The 11,298-nt window shown below is 45.8% G+C and overlaps 1 protein-coding gene across 4 annotated transcripts in view; it reads right to left on the minus strand.

Annotated features, from left to right (window-relative positions):
* The window catches only part of MELK (maternal embryonic leucine zipper kinase), a 50,793-nt gene extending 41,177 nt beyond the window's left edge, over window positions 1-9,616 (minus strand). Inside the window, exons 1-4 of one of the 4 annotated variants that reach the window (XM_050943099.1) lie at window positions 9,605-9,616; window positions 1,513-1,613; window positions 1,119-1,204; window positions 514-630 (exon numbers count right to left, since the gene is read on the minus strand). In XM_050943099.1, the coding sequence (XP_050799056.1) occupies window positions 514-630; window positions 1,119-1,204; window positions 1,513-1,576 (267 nt within the window). In that variant the 5' untranslated portion in view covers window positions 1,577-1,613; window positions 9,605-9,616. Of the gene's footprint in view, window positions 1-513; window positions 631-1,118; window positions 1,205-1,512; window positions 1,614-3,285; window positions 3,374-3,528; window positions 3,619-9,604 lie in introns of those variants that run through there. The other 3 variants (XM_050943097.1, XM_050943098.1, XM_050943100.1) reach the window with 3 other exon arrangements.
* Between the last annotated feature and the right edge of the window lie 1,682 nt (window positions 9,617-11,298).

Raw genomic sequence — 11,298 nt, forward strand, 5'->3', positions numbered from 1 at the left:
ATACATGCAGAGGTCGCATTAAGTAGGGCCTTGAAAGTGAGGACAAAGTTTGAACTGAAGCAACAGAGAAAGGTGAGCCAGTTGAAAGATTAAATCAGAATGGATTAGGATTATGCAGCTGCATTTCTTGTGGGGTCAGGGGGAGGCGTATGGATGTTGGATAGACTGGAGGGATGCGGTCATCTTAAATTGCCAGCTAGGTTCTTATTTCACTATATGGCTCTCTTGCTCTAGAGCAGAGCCGCAATTTCAGGCTGCACACACAGCAGGTGACTATTTGAATCCTTCCAAACATGTTGATTTAAATTTTGAGAGGCTTTTGTAGAGAATCTACAAGACAAGTTTTGAAAGTAACCTATTTTAAACTGGCGTCCCTTTTACAATGTCTGCCCTATTTGGTCAGCTGTACCGAGGGATTGCTGGGGACTCAAAGGTGAGCTTTTTAGCCATCCCATACAAAGACTGAATTATTAACATTAGATATTCCAGAAGCATCAACACTGTGAATCTAACCTCCAAGACCATGAATATCTTCTTGGATGTCTCTATCACATGGTATAGTCTGCAAATATGCTGGTGACTCAAGTTCTTCATTGCATCAATTTCTGTTTTAACACGAGGTAAATCCTCCTAAGAAATGAAAGCCAGTTATACAGTTGCTAAATATGGCTATTTCTACATCCTGTGCAGTGCTCCTACTGCAACTAATGACAATATGTTCACATGTATATAATTAAGGTCAACCCAGTATAAGGTTTGGTATAACTATAAGAGTTCAGAATTTGGTACACATGTCAGAGACACAGAAGTTTAATGTAATTGTTACAATGAAAAGTTTGACTTTTTCCCTGCAAAAGTTGTCAGGAAATTATTAGGTCTTAAATTGGAGCAAGTTTACGTTATTTTAAACTGTGAAATGAGTGTCTCATCAATGTCAGTGTCACCAAAAATAAGTGTTTTTGGAGGTTAATGAAGTTCTTGCAAGTTCTGCTGGTTCTAGAAAGACACTTCAGAAGAGTGGCTAACAATTCTATACATTACAAACATTTCATGAGTAAAAGTGGAGGCTGGCTCCCATTACAAAATGGAATCTCAAGCAGTATGCTACTTAGACTTACCCCCAAAGCCAATTTGTCCATGATTTTGATTGCAACTTTTTCACCTGTAAGGAGATGGCGACCTAGCTTCACCTTTGCAAAGCCACCTGAATTTAGAAGAGAGGCAGTAAGAATCCAAGATGAAAATTAATTTTCTCCTTGATAATCCTTTACTAGAGTCACACTACATGAGCAAGTCTTACAGTTTATAGAAAACTTTTCACAGCTAAAAAGTACTAAAGAGGATTTTTTCTGGATTAAAAAAAAATCTCAGAATTTTATTCAGCAAGATTAGCATGTGAAATCTGATCTCTAGACTAGTTGCTACCATAGCACTCTGCTTTTGATTTGGATGTGAAGCTGAAACATTAAGCATAAGTTTTAACTATTTTACTCTAAAAGATAAGAAATGTACCTGTCCCAACTGTTTCATATAATTCATAGTACTTGAGAATTTCCTCATAGTCATCTACACCCATGTTGAGATAGGCAAAGTTTAGCAGTACTTCTGAAATCCTGGCAATGACATAGGAGAACATGATCAGTTATGTTTTAAGATCTCTACCTAAGAAACACTTATGTTAACAAAATATTAGTCAAAAATGTAAAACTTGAAACTTAATATTCACTGAAGACACAATCTACCTGAAAATCTGCTTCAACAGCCAGTTTCTGTATGCCTAGAACATGCTGAAGTTATAATCTAGTGAGTTTACAGTTAGAGTCTATTTCCACATCATCATATCAAATGTCAGTACCCAAGAGATGAATATTACTTCTGCCATCTAACCAAGTTACAAACTGAAGTGCTCATCTGCTCCGATATGTGGCTTTCCTTTCATCTCATTAACGGCACTGACACTTGACCTCCCCCATCAAGACTAATTGATATTACTGAACATTTTAATTTATTCAGAATAAGAAAATTTGGCTGGTGTTTACTGATTATTGTAAAATTAGAATTTCTGCACTTACTCTGTAGCCCAGTGAAAAGTTTCAGATTTCAATCACGTGCAGAGGTCAGCACTCCAGTTTCCTAACTACACTGCATCACTTACAACAAACAGCAGTATTTCTGTAATAGTGCCAGCTTCCCCTTCCTGATCAGGCTAGTCCAACTGGAGTGAAGGATATTGTAACAGTTGCTATGCCAGGCCACTCACCACAGTTATGCCCATCACAATAGGATCATAAGAGCACACATACCTGGGTCACAAAACCCTCAAATTTACCTTGGCCCTAGAGGCACAGACCTTGCCTTAGTCTAGGCTAGGAAATAGGTCAAGACCCAAGCTAAGGCTAAAATTTAGTCACAGAGGTGACAGAAGTCATGGAATCTGTGACTTCCAGTGACCACCATGACTTCAGTGGTGGGGAGCTGCAGGGTCCTCCCAGTCCACCATTCCAAGCCACCACAGGGGAACCCCTGCTGCCTCAGGGGTAGGGGTACCCTGCAGCCACCAGCTGCTGCAGGCAGCTCCTAGCCCCTGCGCAGATGCCACCCTTCAGGCAGTGTGAGGATCCTCAGAGCCCCATATTGTCCCAGATATTTTTAGTAAAAGTCAAACAGGTCACAGATTCTGTTAATTTTTCTTTTTTGCCCATGAACTGTCTGACACTTTTACTAAAAATATCCATGACAAAAATCTTAGCCTTACTCATAGCTGACATCAGGTTGGCAACTGCAATATCACCCTTGATGCAGACTGGTGTTAACACAGGAGCTAGTCAGGGTCAAAGCTGCTTCCATCGGCATAGCCACACTACATGTTTTACTCAGAGTTAATGGCTTGCCAGGTAATCAAGTCAGCCATCAGATTTACATAGGTTCATCTGGTCACTCCACTCACATTTGTTCCAGGACACAGGGTTGGTGCTTTACCATAGGCTAAACTCCAGAATAAACATTTAGGCAGCATCCAGAGTAGCCTTCATACATCTATTGCTACTGTGAATTCACTGGCAATCAATTAACACCAGGTAAAACCTCTCTGCAGCGTTGCCAACTCTTCGGCTTTTCTCCCAACCTGTATGCTAGTTGGTGGCTGTTCTCCAAGCGCCAGCTCCGGGAGTCCTGTGATGACAGGAGCCTCAGCTTGCATTTAAGCCTTTTTAAGCCCTTTTGGAGAGGAGCCCTATCGGCTCAGGCACCATTTATCACCCCAGAGCCCAAACCACCGTCACGCACCTGACCGGGGATTATTGAGCATTTGCGGATGGCAGTGGCAGAGCCCCGAGCCCCCCCGGGGCCTGGAGGGAGGGAGACTACAGCGAACCCCCAGCACGGGGCCAGCTGATGGGAGGAGCGATAGGAGGGGCCCGGGAGCGCGGGATGGGGGCAGCGGAGCGTGGGGGGCCGCACTGAACCCCCGATCCCAGCTTGTCCCTCGGGCGCCGCCCCCGCAGAACTCCAGCCCCGGGCCGCGCTCACCTGCCCGGCGCGAGGGGTCTCTAGGCAACGCGGCGCTTCCGAGGCCGAAAACACCGAGCGCGAGCCACAGCAGCGGCTGCTGCTTCCAACGTTTAAATTTCCCTGCAAACCCAGCCTCTTCCGGCCTCGGCGGCGGCCGACCAATCAGGTCGAAGAGGCGTCACGGAAGGGGCGGGATGTGTTGGGGAGCAACATGGGAGGAGGGTCGGGGTGCCGGTGTGGGCTGAGCTGGGCGCCATGTTTGGAGTGGCTTTTACCCCGCCTCCTGAGTCCTGGCTACAGTTGCCTTAGAGGCTCGGCCTTATCCCTGTGGTTGAGTCGGACGCACGTGTCCTGAACGGGTGGCAGGGCCCAGTGAGCGGGCCGGCTCTGCAGAGCAGTTATTTACTCCTCCCACCCCAGGGTCCCCCCCCGCCCGCAGGGAAGTCACAGGGAGAACCAGGGTTTCTAAATTTCTACTTGCATAAAACTGAACACCTTAGCCCCGCCCCTACCCTTCCCCTCCTCAGACGCCCCGCCCCTTCCCTGAGGCCACGCCCTACTCACTCCATCCCCCTCCCTCTGTTGCTCACTCTGCCCACCCTCCCTCACTCCCCCATGTTCACTGGGCTTGGGCTGGCTCAGGGGGTTGGGATGCTGGAGGGGATGCAGGCACCAACAGTGGGTATGGGCTCCAGGGTGGGGCCAGAAATGAGGGGTTCAGGGTGTAGGAGGGGACTCTGGGCTGGGGGTGTTGGCTCTGGGGATGAGGGGTTTGGGGCGCAGGAGGGGGCTCCAGGCTGGGAGGTGGAGCCAAGGGATTTGGAGTATGGGAGGGGGCTGGAGTTCAGGGTGTAGGAGGGGGCTCTGGGCAGGGGTTTGGGTGGGGGGGTGAGCAGGGCTGGCTTTATTAACTGTGGGGTCCTATTTGAATATCCAGCAGCGGTCTGGGGTTTTGGCGGCACTTCAGCCAATGGGAGCTGCTGAGCCGGTGCTTGGGGTGGGGGCAGCATGCAGAACCCCCAGCTGCCCCTATGTGTAGGGGGTGGGGGTGGGGGGAGGGAACATGCCGACTGCCTCCAGGAGCCATGTGGAGCCAGGGCAGGAAGGGAGCCTGTCAGCCCCACTACACCCTTTTTCGACTGGGTGCTCGGGTCCAAAACTGGACACCTTGCAACTCTAAGTCCAGACATGGGGCTAGGCTATGTGCTGGCTCAGCTATGTCACCCCTGGCACAGCCCCACACTGAGCCGGCCTAGCACAGTGCTGCCTTCCCTAGCACAACCCCGCAGCATTGGCTCCTGCCTAAGAGCCGCCCATAGCTGTCACTACACACTTCCATGGCTTCTCCACCATTACTTCTCTATGCAAAAAGGAAGAAACGGTTTATACTCATTTTAATTTTTTTTCTCTGGAAAAAAAATGCGCCTTCCTGTCAGCAGTTTCCCAAAGAGAATGAGGAAGTTCCATCACATGGGATATTAAAAACAAACTGCTTTGATTCTGTGAGCAGATGCCTTGGCCCAGTATAGCAAGTCCTTTTCTTTAATGCTGTATCACATGTCAAGCTCGGGGCAAGATCCACAGCTGATGTAATGTGGATTCATACCAGATGTGAATTTGGCCCCTCACCTAATGTGCTATCCACTATCCTAGCTAGATCTTTCTGTGTGTTATTGCTTGTCAGCTGTCTCCTTCTCATTACATGGATTATTTACTCTGGATTATTTTTCCTGAAATTGATCAGCTTGTATTTTTGTAGGCTGAGTGTTCATGTGATAATTCTTTCTCATTCTTCCTATCTCTTTCTAGATTCATGTTTATGTTCCTGCTGTACTCCAGAGATTTAACAAGATTTCTAGTAACTCTTATCTATTCACAAATACTACAGGAACTTCTGCCATGAGAACATCACATGATACTGATTATTGCCATTTTGGCATTCAAAAGAGGAGACTTTTTATAGGATGCATGCAGATATTTAAATTGCACAGCCTATAGTAAATATTTCACCTAAAACATTGACATTGTTCCTAAATTGTTGTGCAGCAGTTAATTATAGTAGGTTTGAACATAGAAACAGAATCCAAATGTTGTTAATTAGGAAGACCATGGTTGCTATTAATGCAGTTTTAGTTATGAGCAGAATGTAATGATTCCATAATGAATAGGTAGCTTAGGTTTATGGAGACTGGGCCATGTTAAAAAGAAACCAATCAAATGTGTCTATCTTAGAACGTTTTAGGAACAATTACAAAATTAGTGCACGAGAATGCAGTAAATGTCATGTATTTGATGTTTAGTAAACCATTTGATATCGTGTCTCACAAAATCTCACTTGAAAAAATAATCCAAACTGGCATGCTACGAATACTTTCATATGGACTGAAAGGTAAAAGACTGCCAACAAAGGGGAATGGTAGACAAAGATGTATTGAATTGGTGGGAAGTGTCCGGCAGGTCCTGCAAGGAGTGATGTTAGGCTCTATCTTATTCAATAAATGTACTGATGACCTCAGAGAGGGAATAGCTAATAACATATGCAGATCCTGTTAAATTGGAAGGAATTGCCAACGCTCATTAGGATAGGAAAATAATACAAAAGTTGCTCTTCAGAAATAGGGTAAAAAATGACAACATGAAATTGCACTTGGGAAAAAACAAACTAACACAGCCAGGGAAAAAATAATCTAGAACACCTTGACTGCAGTGCAGGCACAGTGGAGAGACTTGTGAAGCAGTGATACTGAAAGAGACAGGCTAAACTTTTTAAAACCACATGGGAGATTTGGATGCCCAGTAATTTCAGTGGGTACTGGGCAGCCAGGTCCCTTAGGTGGCTTTGAAGACCTCAGCCCGAGTGAACAAGAAATTAGACATGAGTTCGCAAAGCAATATGGCTGCCAAAAAGGTCAATACAGTTTTGAGCTTCATAGGCAGAAGATGAGAATCCAGCCACAGTATAGGGAGGCAATTCCTTCTCTCCACAGGGCTCTGGTGAGATCATATAGAATATTGCGTTCAATTTGAGCATCATGAGTCTGGAAGGATACCAAGAAGTTGAAGGGAATTCAAAGAAGAGCATAAAAAGCTCAAGGGCTGGAGAGATGATTTAAGAGGAAAGATTAGGAGAGAGAAATCAGTGCAGCTTGGCTATGGGTATGGATATGCGTGAGAGGAACAAAACAGAAGTCTACACAGCAGTATGATGGATGTAAACATCCAGGACAGAGAGCAGGTATTTACTGTGGTATTCAGGGGTATAATTAGGAGCAAAGGGGTGTCTTAGGACTGGTTTCCACTACCACCTAAGGTGATGTAACTTACAGTGCTCAGGTTGTGAAAACAACCCCCCCCCAGTGACATAAGTTACATCCACTTAAAGTGGTGTCCACAGCGCACAATATCGGTGGGAGATGCTCTCCCACTGACGTAGCTTTCGCCTCTCGCAGACGTAGAGTAATTGTGCTGACAAGAGAGGGCTCTGCTGAAGACGCACTACCATGGCGCAACTACTTCGGTGCAGCTGCACCCAGAGCCGTCCATAGGACAGACCAAGGCAACCACCCCAGGCCCTGCGCTTTGGGGGACCCAATGCTTCATGGAGACATGGGATCCAGTGCAGCCTGGGGGGGCTAGCAGGGGGCCTGGCATCAGCAAGTGACCCAGACCCAGCCCGCCCCATTCCACTCCACCCCACCAGCTCCCAGCGTCGCTAAGGGGAGGGGGAGGAAGCCGGAAAGAGGTGGGGTGAGGGAAGGGACTTGGGGTGGAATGGGGGCAGGGAGGGGTCGGAGCAAGGGTGGAAAGAGGTGGGACGGGAGCTTAGGGGAAGGGGTAGAGTTGGGGCCATGGCCTGAGATGGAGGTGTGGGTTGTCCTGGGCCCCGCACTTGTCTAAGGATGGCCCTGGCTGTGCCAATGTAGCGTGGTAGTGTATCATAGGAGATTAAGGTTGGAAAAGACCTCAGGAGGTCATCTAGTCCAACCCCCTGCTCAAAGCAGGACCAACCCCAACTAAGTGTAAACTTGACCTACGTGGATAGAGCATCTGCCTGGGACTCAGAAGACCAAGATTCATTCCTCAGCTTAGCCATTGCCAGGCTGTATGACCTTTGCAAGTCATGCCCCCTCTCTGTGCCTCAGTTTCCTCATCTGAAAAATGGGCACAAAGATGCTGACCTCCTTTAGAGAGTGCTATGTAAGCACCAGATATTAGTAGACTGAATATCAAGGAAATCTTGATGGTGACATATATTAGGCTGTGGCATATTCTACCAAGGAAAGAAGTGGAAACTTTGTCCTTCGGGATTTCTAAAGCTAGACTGGAAAAAACACTCTAAAATGTCCTCCAGGTAACAGTCCTCTCCTGGCAGGGAGATGGACAGAATGATCACATAGATAAGGCACAAATATTAAAGGCCATTCTCTACATTAAAGAAAAATAACCTCATTTGATCCCACAGAGTAGGGCTTGAACAGTAGTTCTGTACATGGAGGTGATCTTCCCCCATATGGAATAATATCCTAAGATTCTAAGAGAAGTATTTCTTTCCCCTCAGTGTTGCCAGTCTGGATTGTTCAACAATTGTGAATCAGGCCTTGAAACACACAGGAGTTTAAAAAGTAAGAGAGGTTGGGGTTTCTTAATTTGCCGTCTGGTTTTGGAGGCTTGGGGGGTTGCATTTTCTAGCATTTCCCAACATTCGTAAGGGCTAGAAATGTCCTGTAAAGAAAGAAAGAAAGCTGAGAGACTCCTGCAATCACAGGGCTCCAGGAGCTGAGGCTTAAATTAAAACAAGACTTGTGATAAAATTATGAGTGTAGGCAACACTGTGAATCCCTAGTTTTGTTTTGGAGGTTCCATCTGTGTTTATAAAGTTAAAAAGAAACAAAATTGCCATGTGTGACTGTTGCGACAGTGTGTGTCCTTTTGGCTCTTGATTGTGCTGAGTGCTGCCTTTGTTTCTCATTAAAATCACCTCCTAAATATGTCTAGACTCCGTAGTTTACAAAATATTAGGGAAAAAAGGCTTCTTTGTGCTAAGAAAATCATGGCAAAGCTGGAGATCCCCTAATGCAGTCTGCTTGCTGTGTAGTTTGTTTACCATAAATAACAGATATCAGGCCTGGTTCTGCAATCCTTACTCACATGAGAAACCCTTACCCACACTATAAATCGTCCCTGTGAAATCAGTTGCAGCAATCACATACTTATGGGAATAAGGGTCGCAGATTCAGGCTAGTTATTTTAAAACTATATTGTGTACATGAATAGGTCAGTGCTGGGCAGCGCTTTCATTGGTAGGAAAGATACTAAAAGTGGTGAATTGGATCCAATGTTACTTGTCAGGTTTCACAATAATCCATCTGAATAAGAGGCTCTAGTTTTCTCTTTAAAATGTGATTTTTGAGAATAAGCCAGTTTCAAATTGGGGTTTTAAAGGAAACCAGAAATTTTTCAGCCTCTCAGAGCAGCTGCACAGTTGTTCAAACTGCTGGCTGCTAGTTGATGGCACCTGTCTAAAATATGTAATATGAGGAATTGACCTGATTTGATATTTGCAAAAAAAGATGCAAATGTGTTAAAGTGAGAAATGAAAACTATTTTTTCCTTTTTGCATGGATCCTTACCTGACAAAATAGCTTTCCTCATTCCTATCCTCACAATTCCTGCCTTGTAATAAGGCTTAACAAAAATTGATTTTTAATAATAATTTTGATGAATAATTATCAGTGTTTATATTTAAGCATAATATAAGATTATCTATTTAAATATTCACAGTTGCACAGAATTATGGGAGCATCAGACAATAATTGTTTAATGACAATAGATGTTCAGATTCAAAAAGTTAAAGTTTTATAACCATTAAAACACAAATTGTCAAAGTAAAGTAAATAGCCCTACATCAAACTCTAATACATCCACAAGAAGCATTTTTCTTACTTTGCCTACCGGTAAATTTTGATAAGTATTGATAGAAATATTTTTGTTGGTTTGTATGTAAGTTGAAATCAATGTTTACCAACATTTATTGATAAAAATCAAATCCCTTCAAGCCTACTTATACTTAAATAAAATAAATGTGGCAAAGTACCTGTTTCTCCTCTGCTGGCTCAGTCCCCTTTTTCCTTGGAGACACAGGCTTGGGCAAAGTAAAGTCCTTCCTAGTCGCGCAGGGTCTGGCTGATCCTTTTCTCAGGCAGTTCCTTACTCTGTTTTTCTCCCCTTTGGGGAAAAGTGCAAGTCTTCCTGGCTGGAAAAGTTCAGAGTCTTGCTGCATCTACTCACTGGCAGCTTCTCTACTCCCCCCCCCCCTGCTTCCCTGCCAGGGAGGGTTTAAAAAGGTCTTCAGCAATTTGGGCCAGCTGAACCTAATTAGTTCCCTGGCAACCCCTGTTCCAGCTGAACCTTATTTCTCCATGGCTATCTCCCCTCAATGAATAGGGAGAGGCCTTTTAGCCCCTCTGGGACTAATTACTATCCCTCCTTTGGCAGCTATTTGTCCTGGGTTTGCCACATATCTCTCCCCGCGCCCCCGCTCAACACTGTGGGGTTGGACTACTTGGGTCGGAAAGCAGTGCACCCTCAACAGGCCATCCGCATTGCCATGTTGGGTTCCAGACCTATGTCGTACTGTGAAATGGAAGGGTTGAAGCGACAGAAACCATCTTGTTACTCTTGCATTTTTGTCCTTGTTTTGGTGCATCCACTGCAAAGGGGCATGGTCCATGACCAGGGTAAACCTCCGTCCAAGTAGATAGTAGCGGAGGCTTTCTATGGTCCATTTTACTGCCAGGCATTCCTTCTCCACTATGGCGTATTTCCGTTCCCTAGGTAGGAGCTTCCTACTGAGGAAAAGGACGGGGTGTTCGTCATCTCCGACCATTTGTGAAAGCACCGCCCCCAGCCCTACTTCAGAGGTGTCCATTTGTAGGATAAACTCCTTCCCCCAGTCTGGGGCTACTAGTACGGGGTCTGTGCAGAGAGCCGTCCTCAGAACTGCAAAAGCGGCTTCGGCTGCCGCAGACCATTTTACTATGTCTGGGCCCCGAGCTTTGGTTAGGTCCGTTAATGGGCACGCCCTGGTGGCCAAGTGAGGAATGAACCATTTATAGTACCCCACTAATCCCAGAAATGCTCTGACCTGTTTTTTCCGGAGTGGTTGGGGCCACTTCTGTATAGCTTCTAACTTGTTGAGCTGGGGCTTCATCACGCCCCTCCCCACTATATACCCAAGGTACTTGGCCTCAGCTAACCCAGTCGAACATTTGGAGGGATTTGCAGTTAGGTCTGCCTTCCTCATGGTGTCTAGGACTGCTTCTACCTTCTCCATGTGCGTCTCCCAGTTGGGGCTATATATGATGACGTCATCAAGATAGGCAGCCGCGTACTTTCCATGGGGTCGTAACAGTTTGTCCATTAGCTATTGGAAAGTAGTGGGGGCCCCATGCAACCCAAAGGGGAGAACAGTATACTGATATAGTCCTTCTGGAGTTGCGAAGGCCGTCTTCTCCTTGTCAGCCTTAGCCAGGGGGATCTGCCAATAGCACTTAGTAAGGTCAAGGGTAGACATAAACCGTGCCTTTCCCAGTCTGTCAATCAGTTCATCTATTCTGGGTATAGGGTATGCGTCAAATTGGGACATCTCATTCAGCTTGCGGAAGTCATTGCAGAACCTCATACTGCCATCTGGCTTAGGCACTAAAACCACGGAACTGGACCATTGACTATGAGATTCTTCGATGACTCCTAAGGCCAGCATCTTCCTGACCTGTTTCCTAATCTCCT

The sequence above is a fragment of the Gopherus flavomarginatus genome, chromosome 3, assembly GCF_025201925.1.
Source record: "Gopherus flavomarginatus isolate rGopFla2 chromosome 3, rGopFla2.mat.asm, whole genome shotgun sequence".
Taxonomy (NCBI): Eukaryota; Metazoa; Chordata; order Testudines; family Testudinidae; genus Gopherus; species Gopherus flavomarginatus.